The sequence below is a fragment of the Myotis brandtii genome, unplaced genomic scaffold, assembly GCF_000412655.1.
Source record: "Myotis brandtii unplaced genomic scaffold, ASM41265v1 scaffold41, whole genome shotgun sequence".
In the NCBI taxonomy this organism is placed as follows: domain Eukaryota; kingdom Metazoa; phylum Chordata; class Mammalia; order Chiroptera; family Vespertilionidae; genus Myotis; species Myotis brandtii.
In genome coordinates this window covers 1,386,256-1,404,726 of record NW_005365763.1, presented here as the reverse complement: position 1 = coordinate 1,404,726, position 18,471 = coordinate 1,386,256, and the positions used below count along the sequence as shown (strand labels likewise).

Sequence of the window (18,471 nt, the reverse complement as noted above, 5' to 3'; positions counted from 1 at the left end):
CCCCAACCCCCTGATCAGCCCTGCTCTGTGCCTGATAGGGGGGAGCTCCCCAATCTCCTGATTGCCCTGCGGCTCTGTGTTTGACAGGGGGGAGCTCCCCAACCCCCTGATCGGCCCTGCTCTGTGGGTGACAGGGGGTGGCGCTGCAACCTCCCCATCGACCCTGCCTTGAGTGTGACAGGGGGCGGTGCCCCAACCCCCCAATCGGCCCTGCTCTTAGCCTGACCAGGGGCTGCACTTAGGGATTGGGCCTGCCCTCTGCCACCCGGCAGCAGGCCTAAGCCAGCAGGTCGTTATCTCCCGAGGGGTCCCAGACTGCGAGAGGGCACAGGCCGGGCTGGGGGACCCCCGACCCCCCGCCCCCTGAGTGCACAAATTTTTGTGCACTGGGCCTCTAGTATATATACAAAGAGCCAGGGGCCATCACAACCGAACGGACGACCAAACAGGCTGAGTGGGGTGACAAGGCCGGCCAGGGGATTAGTGAGGGACGACCAAATGACTGAGCAGCAGGCTGCGTGGGGCGTCTAGGTCGGCAGAGGGCTTTATGAGGGACGACCAGACAACTGAGCAGCAGGCTGTGTGGGTCTACCAGGCCAGCAGGGGGTTAGTGTAGGGCGACCAAACGACCGAGCAGCAGGGTGTGTGGAGCGACCTAGCCGGCAGGGGGGTTAATGAGGGGTGACAGGCTGTGTGGGTCTACCAGGCCCACAGGGGGGGCAGTTGGGGGTGACCAGACCGGCAGGGGGCGGCAGTGAGGGGTGACCAGGCTGGCAGAGGGGGGCAGTGAGGGGGGATTTTTTTACAGGCAGGGGGGGTCAGTGAGGGGTGACCAGGCTGGCAGAGGGGGGCAGTGAGGGGTGACCAGGTTGGCAGGGGGGATAGTTGGGGGCAACCATGCTAGAAGGGGGTGCAGTAAGGGACGACCAGGCCAGCATGGGGGCACTAAGGGGCAACCAGTTAGTGGGGGGGGCGCAGTTGGGGGTGACTATGCCTGCAGGGGAGCAGTTGTGGGTGACCAGGCCAGGAGGGGGGCAGTTAGGTGTGATCAGGTAGGCAGGCAGGTGAGCAGTTAGGAGCCGGTGGTCCCGGATTGTGAGAGGGATGTCCGACTGTCGGTTTAGGCAAGGACTGGGCCTAAACCGGCAGTCAGACATCCCCTGAGGGGTCCTGGATTGGAAAGGGTGCAGGCTGGGCTGAGGGGATGCCAGCCCCCCCCCCCCCTCCATGAATTACATGCACTGGGCCTCTAGATTGAAGAACCAGTGCATAAAAGGATGATACTCTGACTAATGCTATTGCTGTAATAAGCAGTTCTTTGTCTCAAACAAGGAGTCTTGTTTCTTAAGCTAGTACACATGGAACCATGGCAAGCTAACTTAGGACTTTTCAAGTCGGGTGAGATCCTAGATCAGGGGTGGGCAAACTTTTTGACTCGAGGGCCGCAATGGGTTCTTAAACTGGACCGGAGGGCCGGAACAAAAGCATGGATGGAGTGTTTGTGTGAACTAATATAAATTCAAAGTAAACATCATTACATAAAAGGGTATGGTCTTTTTTTTTTTTAGTTTTATTCATTTCAAACGGGCCGGATCCGGCTTGCGAGCCATAGTTTGCCCACGGCTGTCCTAGACCCTTTTCAGCCCTTGACATCTGTTTTCTGTTTGAAAATTTCTTCAACCAGTCACCCATAGTGTTTTCCCCCTCCTGCCATTTACTTGATTGTATACAGTATTTGTTTGCTTATATTTTTTAATATGTTTTTTTATTCCAAAGGCTTTTTTAAAAAATATATTTTTATTGAATTCAGAGAAGAAGGGAGAGGGAGAGAGAGAGAGAAACATCAAAGATGAGAGAGAATTATTGATCGGCTGCCTCCTATACTCCCCTACTGGGAATCAAGCCCGCAACCCAGGCATGTGCCCTTGACCAGGATTGAACTTGGGACCCTTCAGTCCCTAGGCCAATGCTTTACTCACTGAGCCAAACCAGCCAGGGCATTTTATAATGAAATTACTTTGTGTGCAGTAAAGCACAACAAATATCAGGTTTTATGCATGTTTCTAGAATATACATGCTACATGATGTATTTGAGTAGGTAATATGTTTAATATTAAATTGTATTGCAAGGCACAGGGTATGAATGGATGAATATGTATTCTTAAAATATCTTGGAGTTGTGTAAAGTTACTACAAAATATTTATTGAGGTATATTTTATATATCATCTATTTTTCTTTTCAATAATAGTTAACATTTATTGGGCAATTACTGTGTGTCAGGCACCATCTTATTCCTCCCAATTGTCCTATGAAGAAGATTTTTTTTTCCTATTTTACAGAAGAAGGAGGGATAGAAATATAAAGGGCTGTATAGCTTGCCTAAGAATATAAAATTGGCATATGGTAGAGATGGCATTGAAACCCAGGTCTGTTTAATTCTCTAATCCGAGCTCTTAACCACTACAGCCTCCTATGAAATGGAGAAAAGAGAAAGAATTTAAAAGTATATTGACTATATCAACTCACCTGGAGATTTTTTAAACATTGTGTACTTTGCCTTAATACTATGGGCCTTCACTATTAATTTGACATAAATAACACCAATATTCATTTACAGTAGTCTCCTTTACCCATGGTTTTGCTTTCTGTGGTTTCACTTACCCACTGTCAATAGCAGTCCAAAAATATTAAATGGAAAACTCTATAAATAAACAATTTATAAGTTTTAAGTTGTGGGTCTTCACATTTTGTCCCCCTTGGGACATGACTCACTCCTTTGTCCAGTGTCTCTAGGCTGTATACTCACCCTGCCCATTAGGCACTTATCAGATCCCTCATGTGAGGGGGAAGGGTGTCCACATTCACATAAATCTTATTATAGTATATTTTAATTATTTTATTTTATTATTTTTGTCAATTCCTTACTGTACTGTATAACTTAACTTTTATCATAGATATGTATTTATAGGCAAAAAACAGTATATATAGCGTTTGGAACTTTCTGTGGTTTCAGTCACCCACTGAGGGTCTTGGAATGTACCCCCTTCAGATCAGGGAGGACTACTGGACTGCTTATAATGGAATTCAGTGTATAACTCTTGTTAAAATTAACTATGTTCAGTCACTGCTTTTTAAAAGTATAAAACAAAAACTAAAGCAATATAGGAGCTAATATTTCCACATCCAGAAATTGGGAAATTCTAAGTTGTGGCTCCCACCCTAATTGCAGCCCAGCCTCAGGTCAGTGAGTATTGCAATCTAAACTGAACATCATATGCAGCTTCATGAAATAATATTCTACTCACTCTTGGAGGCCTGATAATGGCCACTGTGGGAACAATGAGTGTGTAGACTATCAGTAACTGTTTACCACTTTCGTTTGGGGCATTTCATTTATATGACTGCTTTTCATAGTGCAACATAGGTGTTTCAGTTGCTTATATATTGTGGTATTTCAGTGGTGCTTAAGTTATTCATAAATACTGAAACAAAGTGTCTTTAAATTGTAAGATTATCTTTATGTTTTTAATCTGATTTAGTCACTTTGCTTTCCTCCCCTATTTTCAATCCCAAAGGAAAAGCATACTTTTGGGAATTGTTTATTTCAAAGTGTGGTTCTTAGGCAGGTTCAAGATGTTGGTTAACTTTGAAATGTAAGCTGGTGCTGAAAAGAGGTAAATGACTAAGAAGTGCATATTGGAGCCTCTAAAAGCACAGGATCATATCTTGAAGTAGCTTGGCTTTATGCAGTGACCTACCAGTGAGGCTATGTGGGCCCATCTACAACTCAGAAAAATTCGATTCTCAGAGGAAATGTCAGTTGGACATTATCAACTGCTTTACTTTGCCTTAATATTGCTTCAATAATCTGTAATATTGTTTGACACTGTGAATTGAACATATAAGCTTTGCTTATCATTTTGTTGATTGATGTCTCTGTTGACAGCATACACATTTCTATTATGAGTCTCTCAAATACATGTTTAAACATATAAAATTTTTGCTAATGATGGAATCTCATATAGGTGGTTGTATAAGTTCAAGTATAAAATTACTGTTATCTAATTTATATAGTTGAAAGGATCAACTTCACAGGTTATTTGTATACATTAATTATATACATAAACTTCCAAGAAATACCAGTCGATTAAGTAAATTGTATTTAGGTATGGTTTTGTTTCTATTAGCAAAGTATTTACAGAGTATCTAGTAGGTGCCCAAAACACTGTGGTCCAAGGTAAAGCCCACAAGAGCCTCTTAGTGTTTGGAACTCTGAGTCTTTCCTAAATATTCTAATTTGTTTAAGAAGACCATTGATGTCAGTCAGGCATGTTTATCATTATTCAAATGATCCTGAGAAGGCGGCTTAACTGTTAGTGAACTCCCTAGTGAAAAAACAATGACCAGGATTATATAAAAAAAGGTATAGTCTTGGGTGACGTTTCATTTGTTTTTATAAACCATCACATTTATTCCACATGCCACCTTTTGGAGTATCAGCATCTTACCCAATCCCAATTTGTATAACATGCTGGAACATAATTTTTACATGATACTGCCTTTGTAAAAGTAAGGATACCAAGGTGAGTGTTGATTATGTTGCTCTGTGTGCTTTACCTTTTACTTGGTCCTTCATTAACAGAAGTAAGCAGAAGTGATTCTTTAAAACTAAGATCTTAATGCCTTTTCAGGTAACTCTAGTCAGTTGGCTCAGTAATTTTAAATGATATTTCATAGGATGAAGGATTTGAGTCAAGTATTGTACTTACTGCATACTCATTTTGCCAAGCTGTGTTAGTGGAATTTAGGGACTGACAAATATGACTTTGCAAATTTTGGTAGTCATTAAGGATTATAATGGTCTCAACTGTTTAGTAAGAATTTTAAACATACATACTCAGTGTCATGTACATATATTTATTAATATATTGATATATTAATATACTATAACATTGTAGTAACATGTAATTACTTCCTAAAATATACACCAAAAAGTGAAGTAAAAATGATAAAGTTAACATTAAATAGACGTTCTAATGTTTTCTTATTGCATTGGTATCTTTTTCACCTCCTGGGAAATGCTAAATCAGTTGACTATTGCTTTGAAATGCAACTTTTCATAAATACATACCCATCTTATTATTAAAAGTCATCTTCATTAGAGAAAATACCTAATTATAATATGATCATAATGCCTGCCAGACTCCACTTTTATCCAGCTTTCTTTCACATTTTAGAAATAGATCTAACACAGAGTGTGCTTCTCTTTGTGTCATGTTTTTAGGATGAGGATGGGACAGAAGACAACAGTCGTGTTGAACCTGTTGGACATGCTGACAGTGGTTTGGAGAACATTCCCAACTTTTCTCTGGAGTAAGTTACTGATGGTTTTAATTAAATATGTAATATACCTGCAGCATCACTGATAGTAGAAAGTGTTCCAAAAACATATGGCATGTGTAGGATGTTTGTGCTGAGTTAAAAACATGCCTTGCATTAGTTTGTTTTCCAAAGAGCATCTTTCATCGATTGTGTTATTATCTAATGTAAAAAGAATAGCATGGAAATTCACATGTCTCTGTCCTGAGTTTCATGCCTTAGCAAATACTATTAAGTTATAATATAAAATAGTGTTTGATTAAAAATGTTTGCTGAGTTTACAGCACTTCAACTGTTAATTTTGATTGCTTTGTATGTCAGTATTTTGGTCATTTGTTGTGCAACTTAGCTAAATTAAAAAAAAATTATAAACATACTTTAACTGAAAAACTATTTGAATCATATAAGCATTAGCTATTTTAGCATATATATTTTGATTTGAAAAAATAGAATCTCTCAAAGGCATTTGAAAAATTATAGGTCATAGGTTAGGGACCTGAACATGATTTTAACTATGAAAGGACAGAGTAAAATTTTCTTATATTATTATCACAACTGTACAATTATCTTAAATATTGGCATGTTTAAATGGAAGGGGTTATCAGGGAGGTCAGTCATTTTGAATTTTTTTCTTTGACTATCGGTAAAAGTTAGGGGATCTAGACATTAACATTTGAACTCTTTCTTCTTTGGGTCTTTCAAGAGAAGTTTCTAAGAACTTCCCCAGTGAGATTAGGCACTAGAATCAGATTATGTTTGGATATAGAGAAACCAGCACTAAGTATTTTCTTTTAAGAAATACTTGCCATGTCATAGTTCTTTTTAGAGAAAACGTAGAATAGCAATAATTATTAGAGTAACTACACTATTTTTAGTGGACAAACCAATCATTAAAAAATGTGTAAATTGTAAATAGTGTCTAAAATAGGATGTTATAAAATTCTATGAAAATATTTTTTGAAATAAAAATCCATTTAGTGTTACTTTAATATGACTAATTTTTTTTATTTTGTCCTAATTAGTATATGTGATTAAATCTATGCACATATTTTCAATTTTGTTTTCACTCAATATTCCTATCTTTATTTTTCTTTAGCCTTTGTCTTATATAACCAGAACATACATAGTACATAGGATGACCTCAGGCTTTTATTTAGGAAGTTTAAGAATTTGCATTTTCCATTATATATATAAGAACTATATTGTGATCTTTCTCAAATCCATTGATAATCATTTATGGTTGTTGGTGTTACTTAAACTAGATATTTAATTAAAATACTATTTCCAAATATTGCTTGTTAGATAAGTCAAACACACACACACGACAAAATCTACAAAGAAAGTGAAATCTCATTTAAATGGTTTGGAAAGTTTACATTCTCTAAATTATACCAGCTTGCATTAAACTTGGGCTTATTATATTAATAGTAAATTACTTTATTTATATAATAGAAGTAACTTCATATAATAGAAGTTACTTTATATAAATAGCTTCATTACTTTAATGTCCATTTGCAAACACTTTTATGAAAATGATTTGTTTTTTATTGGAAATCTATTGGCTTTGAAAAAGGAGTTTCATAACCTGCACTTGCAGTGGTTTAAGAAATGGCAACTTAAACTGTTATGGAATGGTGGGAAGTCAGGATTGCTGGATTACATCTGGACTGTCACCAGTCCACAGGAGTAAAAACTTTAACTTTATTGGATTATTGGAAGGGTCAGTGATGTGACATATTTACGAGCTCTTTGTAAATTGTAAAGTGCTCTGTAGCTTGGAACACCTTTATTCAGTTAATCTTCATTGCCCTTGAAGTAGATATTGGGATGGAAAATTTTCATTGGAAATCTAGAGATTTGACTTGAAAATGCGTACTTGTATTACACAGAAGAGTATGGTCCCAGAGAAATGGTTCTGTGTCATTTTTAATGTAGTTATTTCTGATGATTGTTCTCCCTCCATGCCGTCAGACTAGTGTTCGGGTATGTAGTGTTTAATGTTGCCTTCATCACCATGCTTATATTCCAGAATGTGTATGTACATGCTTGTGTGCTTGGTGGGATTTTTGTTGTTGTTGTTCTCTTTTGTTGTTTATTGTGTGTCTGTGTTATTGTCTGTGTTTTTTTTGTTTTGTTTTGTTGTTTCGGTTTGGTTTGTTTACAGTCCATGTTCATGCTCCCTCATTCATCATTGTCTCACAGTGATATGGTAAAGCTCGTACACGTCCCCAACGATGGAGGGCCTCTGGGAATCCATGTAGTGCCTTTCAGTGCTCGAGGCGGCAGGTAATGTATCTTGGAGGTTTTTAATTGAATCATAATGTGGAGTGTTTTATCTTCATTTATGCTCAGATATAGAGTGGTGTTGATTTAGCATATGCTTAATGGAAATATTTTCATTTGTGGCAACTGCCACTTAATTCATATGTATATATCATAATCACAGAAGGCACTTAAGCTGATGAAGAAATCAAGCATTCAAATTATCCTAATAAATTTATTGTTCATTACATCTGTACAGGCATTTTACTTTGCTATAAATCAATGATAGACTTTAGTGTCAAAACTCCAGATGAATTTGCAAAGTTGAGGGCAAGAGCTTATTGTTTATGTTTATTTAGTTCCTTAATTTTGTAAGATTTTTATGACTATGTTTGGTTTTTTAAAAAGTAAGACAAGCTATAGCTTACTTCCTACTCTGTGGCCTGTGGTTCCTTCCCTTCAATATTTGCACATTCAGATGTGAAAATTTTATATTGTTTGTTAATATGACTTCATCCTTTTATAGATCATATATCCTTAAAAACTTAAAATGTTATATGAGTTTCTCTCATTCTGCTGCTTTTTTCTGTGAAAGAATTATTTTGTTTTAATATACTCAAATACATATTATGAATTGATTTTGCAGCTAGTGGTTGATGGGCTTCTGCTATGGACAGGCAAAGTGCGTCAGGTCCTTCCCAGGGACACTGACCATACACATTTAACTTGTGGGAGTTTTACCACATTCTCATTTATTTACCCACCTAATGATTACGTAATGAAGTATTTATTTTATATAGTAGTGGTGCCACTCACTATTATTCCTAGTGACCCACCAGCAATATTTTTTTCCAATATATTTTTATTTATTTCAGAGAGAAAGGGAGAGGGAGAAAGAGATAGAAATATCAATAATGAGAGAATCTTTGATTGGCTGCCTTCTGCAGGCCTCCTACTAGGGATCGAGGCCACATCCTAGGCCAGTGATGGCGAACCTATGACACGCGTGTCAGAGGTGACATGCAAACTCATTTTTTTGGTTGATTTTTATTTGTTAAATGGCATTTAAATATATAAAATAAATATCAAAAATATACATCTTTGTTTTACTATGGTTGCAAATATCAAAAAATTTCTATATGTGACACGGCACCAGAGTTAAGTTAGGGTTTTTCAAAATGCTGACACGCCGAGCTCAAAAGGTTCGCCATCACTGTCCTAGGCATGTGCCCCAACCGGGACCTCCTGTTTCATAGAGCAATGCCCAACCACTGAAGAATATAGGCTGGGCTATTTTAACTTTGTTTACACTGTGAGAAGGGAAAGCTGAAAAGTTGCCTTAGACCAGTGACTGAGGACTTAGAACATGGTTTAAACTCTGGCTAAGGAATTATAAGCATCATGTGTTGTAAAAAACAGATGTAATTTCAATACAAGCATGTGATGGGTATTTGAACAATTGTACTACATTCCTGTTGTATCTTCCTAACTGTGGCAAGTCCAGATTTCATCTCTTTAGGGAATGTCTGGATGCTGAAACTTTAATTTACCCGGAGCTCAAGCCCAGAGTCTGAGGCTTGAATGTTAGTGTTTTATAACAAGCTGTGAAATTCATCTTGAATTTGGGGGTGGTGTTATATTCACAGAGTTGTAACTGCTTTCACTTTTTTCCTCCTCTTCTCTTTTACCTTTTAAATGTTGGAGAAGCATTGATATTTCTTCAAAGAACTTTCAGTTAAACAAGCTTTGTTGTTTTCAAAATGGCTCATGTTTTTGTTTTCCTTTAAAATATATAATTTTAAATGATCTCAGAGTTAAATCATTTTTTCACTTATATCATAACTAGAAAAATAATATACAATGTATGGCTTATAGCTTCCTAATACTAATGTGTCTTTAACCACCTGTGGAATATAACTTACTACAAAGGAGACTTAATTGTTTATGTACCAGCTTTGAACCAGTATCTCAATGACACACATGTTATTTTCTGTCATCATATATTTCCTATGTCAGTGTGAAAGGATATTAGGATAAAATAAATCGATGAAAAGCCTAAAGCAAAAGGGGAATAAGAGAAAAATAAACATACTCTAGATTAATTCAATGGAAGGCATTTCACAGAATCCACTGCAGTTACTGGTTACCATGGTGTTTAGTTTTGATATATAGAATGCATTTAAGTATACAAGTATCCCTTTGCAGAACTAGAAATTATTTTTCAGCCACATCATTTTTAAAACCTGTTAATTTGATAATCAGTGAAGAAAATCTCCTGCAGCTTTCCTATATAAGGGACAAAGGGATTAATAAAATCAAACTCTTTACAAACCCTATAGGCATTACTGGTTTTCGTATTGGGAAACAGAACAGAACTAGTGTTTTTTTCCCAAAGCCTGTGTTGTATTTTTAAGCTTCCTCTTCGACCTAGTAATGGCCTCATAGAGGTAGGCTGACAATGGGAGTGAAAGCACAGGCAGGGTACTCAGAAACACCCATCTTCCTTGTTCTCAGAAATGTTTACCAGTGGGTTCTTCTTATTCAGTTACATACCTTACCAAGCATTTAGCCTGTGGTAATTCCTTTTTTAAGTGATAGTAAACAAAGATGAACATGACTAAGTCTTTCTCTTTTAAATTATCTCAAAGGTTAAATCTTTTTTTCACTTATTTGTAGTCATGGTGGAGTGATAACTAAGAAATCACAGACTTATAATAGAAATCACAGATACATGTTGATATAGTTATATAATAGCTACTCTGTGAGCTGATAAAGTATTGTCTAAATTAGGTAATTGAAACTGGCTTGTGGGAAAAGATGATTTTAAATGTGATGATTGCTTATAAAGGGAACTTCATCATCTCCATGGTGGCTGTAAGGGCAAATTAGGCAATTCAGTATAGGAGAAAGGAAGAAATTGAGTGGAACTTGTGAAGAAATTGCTCATTATCTAGTGTGTATGCAAAACTGCATATTCATAGGATGTAAGGTGAAATTTCCAAGAATAACTTCCCTTTTACGAAATTCCAATTCTACTTGGGCCATCTCAGTTTTGGTGACAAAACTAATTGAATAACACCAAGTAATTATAGGAATACAGCAGGTCCTTATATAACACTAGAGGCCCAGTGCACGAGATTTGTGCACTCGGGGAAGGGGGGGTCCCTCAGCCCGACCTGCGCCTACTCACAGTCTGGGAGCCCTCGGGGGATGTCCCACTGATGGCTTAGGCCCGATCCCCGTGGGGAGTGGGCCTAAGCTGTAAGTCGGACATCCTTAGTGCTGTCTCGAAGGTGGGAGAGGCTCCCGCCACCACCGCTGCGCTCACCAGCCCTGAGTTCGGCTTCTGGGCTTCTGGCTGAGTGGCACTCCCCCTGTGGGAGCACACTGACCACTAGGGGGCAGCTCCTGCATTGAGCGTCTGTCTCCTGGTGGTCAGTGCGGGTCATACTGACCGGTTGTTCTGCTGTTTGGTCGATTTGCATATTACCCTTTTATTATATAGGATAGTTTTGTTCAACCTTGTTTTGTTATAATGTTGATGAGATTTGGTGGGAACTTAACTCATATTTAGCAATTAGCCTGTGGTAAATGTGTTGTTTTTATCACATTTCCAATAACTTATCAATGATGTTAAGTGAAGTCTTACTATACCTGGTTTTGTTGCACTTCACTTTATTGAGTTTTGCGACTATTGCATTCCTTAAAATTTAAGGTAGACCCTTCACCAACAAATAATTTATGACTCACTGAAGGATGAGGTGAATGTTAGCATTTTTAGCAATAAAAAGTATTTTGAATTAAGGTATGTACATTTTTCTTGTTGTTGTTAATCCTAAGGATATGTTGTTAACCTGAGGATATTTTTCCATTGATTTTTTTTATTTTTTATTTTTTTAGAGAAAGTGGGAGGGGGAAATAGAGAGAGAGAGAGAGAGAGAGAGAGAGAGAGAGAGAGAGAAACCTCCATGTGAAAGAGATACATAAATTGGTTGTCTCCTGCACATGCCCTGACCAGGGCTGGTGATTGAGCCCGCAACTGAGGTTTATGCTCTTGACTGGAATAGAATCTGGGACCCTTTGGTTTGAGGGCTGAATGCTCTGTCCACTGAGCCAAACTGGTTAGGGCAAATTATGTACATTTTAAGACATAAATGCTATTGCATATATGCTAGATTATAATACAGTGTAAACACTTTTATATGCATTTGGAAACCAAAAAATTTATGTGACTCACTTTATATTGTGATATTTGCTTTATTGCTTTGGTTGTAACTGACCCTACAGTATCTCTGAGGTCTGTACTTAGTTTTATAAAAGTGACACATATGTCAGTGTTGCTTTCTGGTTTAGATTTCAAAGTCAATGAGTCTAAGGAACAATACAGATTGGAATTATGTATCCAAAAAAAACCCACAACACAATGCAGAACAACTCATATCCTATATAATAAAGAAGTAATATGCAAATTGACCATCACACCCTTGCACAAGATGGCCGCCCCCATGTGGTCACAAGATGGCCGGTAGGGGAGGGCAGTTGTGGGTGATCAGGCCAGCAGGGGAAGGAGGGCAGTTGGGGACCAGGCCAGCAGCATGGGAGGGCAGTTGGGGGCGACCAGGCCAGCAGGGGAGGGCAGTTGGGGGCAATCGGGCCGGCAGGGGAGCAGTCAGTCATCAATCAGGCTGGCAGGGGAGTGGTTAGGGGTGATCAGGCTGGCAGGGGAGTGGTTAGGGGGTGATCAGGCTGGCAGGAAGGTGAGTGGTTGGGAGCCAGCAGTCCCGGATTTTGAGAGGGTTGTACGACTGCCGCCTAAACCGGCAGTTGGACATTTCCTGAGGGGTCCCAGATTGGAGAGGGTGCTGGCTGGTCTGAGGGACATTCCCCTTTCCCCGCCCCCCAGTGCACAAATTTTGTGTGCTGGGCCTCTAGTAAAATATAATTAGGAAAATAGGAAAAATGTGAAGTCAGTGTTAGAGAACATTTTAAATCCACTTAGGTATAATTATGGCCTGAGGTATAATGAAGTCGTTTTGTTTTTTTTTAATAAAGATCTCACTGGGCCTATTTTAAAAGGCTGTTTTGTAGAGTAGGTTGGGTGTTGGTCTTTGAATGGGGCACCAATGACAATTGGAATGTAGTTGCTCATCCTTAAACCACTGCTTATTTCCAGAAATGGAGACAAATACAGGGTGTTCCCTCAAAAATATATATGCACTTTGAATGATTATAAAGTCAGTGTTTATTAACATACAGTTCATTTTCAAAATTTAGAAGAATCTATGCCTGATTTCAAACTGATAACTGTTCTGGTCCAGGCACTGCTGATAACTCGAAGCAATGAAATTACAGACATCCGGAACCATTTTGTTCAGTATATGTGTGCCCTCAATTCGTCCACTGTTGCAGGTTTTGTACCTTAAACTTTTTTTATGTATCCCCATAAAAATAGTCTAGTGGCACTTTGGGATGAATTTTCTTTGTTCAAAGCTTAGTCTGGCTACACCCATTATTTCAAATCAGTTAAACCTCAAAAGGAGTGAAAATTAAGTAACTTATGAACTGTTAAAATATGTATACATGTTTGGGGAATACCCTATAGATGCATAGAAAAGGCAGCCTTATCTTCCCCTTGATGCCGTTTCTCTTTAGTCATCATCTTTTATGTTACTCGAAAATTGTTAATTGATCTGCAAGCAGAACTATTAATTTTTATCACCTAGAAATCAATTTGCACTTCATACATATAATTTCAACTCATCCTTATTTAACTGTCAAATATAACTTCCTTATTTAAATCACAATTATTACTACTTTCAGAAAGAAAAAATTATTTCCTATGGCACATACCTGGTTTGCTATTTGGATCTTCAGCCTGGTAGGGCACATTCTGGAAGCAATCGATGTGTTGTTTTCACATCAATGTCTGTCTGTCTGTCTGTCTGTCTCTCTCTCTCTCTCCCCCCCCCCTCTCCCTCACTACTTCTCTCCCTCCCCTTCCCTCTCTCTCTCACTCTCCCTTTCTTCTCCCTCCCTTCCACTCTCTCTCTCCCTCTCCCTCACTACTTCTCTCCCTCCCCTTCCCTCTCTCTCTCACTCTCCCTTTCTTCTCCCTCCCTTCCACTCTCTCTCTCCCTCTCCCTCACTACTTCTCTCCCTCCCCTTCCCTCTCTCTCTCACTCTCCCTTTCTCCTCCCTCCTTTCCACTCTCTCTAAATGGAGCCAGGCTGGTGTGGTTCCGTGGTTGAGTGTGGATCTATGAACCAAGAGGTCATGGTTTGATTCCCACTCAGGGCACATGACCAGGTTGTGGTCTCCATCCCCAATAGGGGTTGAGTACAAGACAGCCCATTAATGATTCTCTCTCATCATTGATGTTTCTATCTCTCTCTCTTTCCATTCCTCCCTGAAATCAATAAAAATATATTAAAAAAATAAAGCTCAATGGAAAAAATATCATCCAGTAAGGATTAACCAAAAAAAGAAAAAGAAAAAAAAAAGGTTAGAGTTAAAATAAAAGAGACCTCTTCGGAAAATATGTATTTATTTTGTCACATTAATATAGAAAATGATTGAAATATAAAGCTTGTTTTTTGCATCAGATGCACATACTGATTAATTTTCCTCTCAAATAAAAACCAAAGTTTTCATAAAGTATTTAACTAGCCTATCTTCAAAAGTAGTTAGCAACTATCTTTTGAAGGTCTTGAAAATTCCGTACCATTTACTTAATTATTTAGTCAATATCTGAGCTTGGCTTTCCCTTCTAAGATTAACATGGTCATAATTATTCTTACTTATAACTCTTAGCTCATCTAACCTATACTTTATTAGTTACAGCACATCAAAAACAGAATGTTCATTTTCTTTTCAGAATTTCTAGTTAGAAATGTATTACTTCTTTGTGTCAATTAGTTCTGACTTGAACAGATGCTAAGTTTCTATGTTATTGTTAGAACAGTCCACAGTTTGAGGCCAGGGATAGCTTTGAATGGAGCCTGGCTCTCTCGTTTTAGTAAGTGTGGCCTGGGCAAGTTAACTTCACTTATCCCTACTCTTCACACCTGAGGGATGAAATAGATACTCCTATGACTTTGTATGGTTTAAATAAGAAAGGACTTATAATTATACTGTAAAATACATTTAATGTGGTACTTGGCATTGGCCATTAATGAGAATGAAATTTTCGTGTGCCCACCACCCAATGCCAAATCTTCTTGCATCACCATATATTTGACACATATATATATGTGTATATATATCATATATTCTATGATACATTATCTGTATACTTGAAATCTATGTGATCTTATTACAGTAACCATTGTCCGCCCAGTAAATGTAGTTTGAAAATAAAAAAGAATGATTTTTATCTTCCTGTATGTGCATTAAAACTCCCTCCTTATTGCTTTGTGTTCTTGTTTTCTAGGTAAATGCTGATTAGTGTATATAATAATAGAAAATAATCACTTTTCTATCATGAATCTAATATGAGGTTTTACTGTTATATCATAAATTTAAGAATATCAATACATACTTATCTACACTAATAAAAGAGAAACATGGTAATTAGCGTACGACCGCTACCCTTCCCATTGGCTAATCAGCATATCCTTATGCAAATTAACTGTCAGCCAAGATGGTGGCTGGCAGCCATGCACTGAAACGAACAGGGAGGCTTGCTTGCTCCAGTGATGGCGAACTCCAAAGAGATTGTGAGGCCTTGCCTTTCACTAAGCTGCTTGCAGCAAGAAGTGTTACCCATAGCACAGACTCTGCTCTGTTCAGCTAACCAAGGGCTTCTCTGTGAGTAAGGACCATGTGTGTTAGAGACTATAGACTTCTGCCGAACCGGTTTGGCTCAGTGGATAGAGCGTCGGCCTGCGGACTCAAGGGTCCCAGGTTCGATTCGTGGCAGGGGCATGTGCCTTGGTTGTGGGCACATCCCCACTGGGGGGCGTGCAGGAGGCAGCTGATCGATGTTTCTCTCTCATCGATGTTTCTGGCTCTCTATCCCTCTCCCTTCTTCTCTGTAAAAAATCAATAAAATATATTTAAAAAAAAAAGAGAGACTATAGACTTCTGGATGTCCTTAAAATTCTGGTCAGTATTCTCAGAAATTTGAGAAGTGGTCCTGAATGGTTGGTGGTAGTGGTAGCATACGTTGTCCTATAGACTAAGATTTAGTACATTTTATTCTAGGGATATGGGAGATAAATATCCAATTGAGATTATTTGACCCTGAATTTGGCTGCTTATAACATACTTAGTAGTTAGGGATTTGGGAAGCCAGAATGGCTGAAAAATTTGCTATGTCAGGGATACAAAAAGGAGCTATAAGTAGGAACATCTTATGGGGTTTCTAGGTCCCAGCAAGGGCAGAAAAGGTCTTCTCCAGGTACCAGCCGAGGGTTTAGGTGATACTTAAAAAAAGACAGAATAAGAACTATTAAAAAGATGAAAAGACTGATTTATCTAGAAATATCAGAGTATGTTACTTATCTGGTACTCATTAACTCTTTAGGATCCCATCAAAAGAGAAGTTTCTGGTCCTAGAGGCTCACACAAATAGGAATCTGGTGATTCAGTTGATGACAGTACAGTTTCGTCCTCCTCCTGTGCTGGCATTCAAGGCTCACTTGAAACAGATGGATTTAGGAGTTGAGGCTGCTGACCTGTTGGGAGACTTAAAGCTGGGGCCTGTAAAAGGAGCCTTTTGAGTTGTTTAAAGACCTGCCTAAATAAATGAGGGCTATTCCCAAAAATCCTTAGGCAGTACTGACCATGTTAGCTGATGGCTTTGATTATTAGGGATCTTCTAAAGCTGTTGTTCTCAACCTTCCTAATGCTGCGACCCTTTAATACAGTTTCTCATGTTGTGGTGACCCCCAATTTCATTGTTACAAATTGAACATAATTAAAGCATAGTGATTAATCACAAAAACAATATGTAATTATATATGTGTTTTCTGATGGTCTTAGGCGACCCCTGTGAAAGGGTTGTTCGACCCCCAAAGGGGTTGCGACCCACAGGTTGAGAACCGCTGTTCTAAAGTCAAATAGGGACTGTGAGTTAGGATGTAGGGGTACATACAGAAAAAGGCATTCTTGAGATCTAGTACTGTAAACCACTTTGTGTCCTCCGGAATCTGGGCAAGTAAAGTGTAAGGGTTAGGGACAATTGGGTGGAAAGGAATTACTGCCTTATTTACTAGTTATAAGTCCTGAAATAGTCCTCCTCCTCTATTAGGCTCTTATACCCCTAAGATGGGGGTATTGTAAGGACTACGACAGGTTTCAATAAACCTTGGGCTTCTGAAATAGATGGACTATTAGAATATTGAGTCCTTCTCGAGCCTCAGGGTTGAGAGGATACTGTCTCTGATGTGGATGTGAGGCTTTCTGCAGGATCAGGAAGGCATGGGAAAGAGGCAACTCGCCCCAGCTGCACCCTAAATGCTGAGAAAAATATTTCTTTATTGGCTTTCCAGACATGTCTGTAATGACTACAGCCCCTGAGGATGATTTACTGAGGGTTTGGGAGGAGTACAGAGAAGGGGCTCCAATGTCAGGGAGGAAATTAGTTTCCTTGCCCCCCACTATCAGGCTTACCCGGGGCTCCTGGGTGGAGGTGGCAGTCCTCTGAGGAGCCGGGTTGGGGGACCCTCAGCCCCATCAGTCCTGTGGGGCCAACTGGGTCGCCAGCCCCACCCCAAGGGACCTCAGTCTCTGGGGGCAGTCCCACTCCCAGTGGTTTCCTTGACAGGACGGGGCTTTGGGGGTTTACCACACCCTTTGGGGCAGCTCGGGCGTATATGTCCGACCTGGCCACATTTGTAGCAGGTAAGCTGGACTGACCGTTCGCCTCCAGGCTCTGCCTGGGGCTCCTACTCCCAAAGCACAGACCAAGAGCCTTGGTTTTGGCCTGGCTTCTCCTCTTTCTCCTTTTTCCTTATCCTGGTCTCTGTTGTGGAACAGAGGTTGTAACTTTCAGGAGATTCTCTAAATAGTCTTGGGACCAATAGCCAATTCTTGCAACCTCCTGATGTCTGGGACAGCCTGAGTGATAAAATTGTTCTTTAAAATTAGTTGTCCCAATTCTGAATCTGGGGTAATGTTGGTGTGCTTAACCAAAGCCTCCCTGAGCCTTTCTAAAAAGCTGAGGGGTTTTCGTCAGCCCCTTGATGAATGGTGGTTAATTTAGAGTAATTAATAGGCTTTGTTTTACTACGTGTGAGGCCCTCCATAATATGGAACTGGCAGTGCTTTCTTTTCTACCTCTCAGTTTCAGGACCTTGCTTTTCAGCAGCTGAGAGGGTCAGGTTTAATATGAGCATAATGACTCTATATGAGAGGTCAAACATTTGAGGTTTTGGAAGATCTTAATATATTTGTCAGGATCTTCCAAGAACTTTCCTAAGTCACTTTTAATTTATTTCATGTCCCAGGGTGAGAAGGGGATCTGGGCTAAAGTATGATCAGATCCTTCATCTGTCTTGGTACAAGTTAATGTTGGCTTATTCCTAGGCGGGGGCATGGCCTCCGCCTTCTCCCTTGGTGAACTTTGGGTTGTTACTGCCAGGAGTGAAGGAACAAGTTTGTGGTTTTCCACCTGCCTCTGGCTTGTCCCCTAGAGCAGTGGTCGTCAAACTCATTAGTCAACAGAGCCAAATATCAACAGTACAACGATTGAAATTTCTTTGAGAGCCAAAATTTTTAAAACTTAAACTATATAGGTAGGTACATTGTTATTAACTTAATTAGGGTACTCCTAAGCTGGCCTTTGCTAAAAAACGTCCTCAATCTGATTGAGGTACGTTCACTGAGGT

The 18,471-nt window shown here is 39.3% G+C and overlaps 1 protein-coding gene across 6 annotated transcripts in view; it reads left to right on the top strand.

The window, feature by feature from the left end:
* The window catches only part of PARD3 (par-3 family cell polarity regulator), a 744,562-nt gene that overhangs the window by 336,842 nt on the left and 389,249 nt on the right, over positions 1-18,471 (top strand). For all 6 annotated transcript variants that reach the window (XM_014545438.1, XM_014545437.1, XM_014545440.1 and 3 more), the window contains 2 exons: positions 5,286-5,374; positions 7,583-7,666. In XM_014545438.1, coding sequence (XP_014400924.1) covers positions 5,286-5,374; positions 7,583-7,666 — 173 coding nt within the window. The remainder of the gene's footprint in view (positions 1-5,285; positions 5,375-7,582; positions 7,667-18,471) is intronic.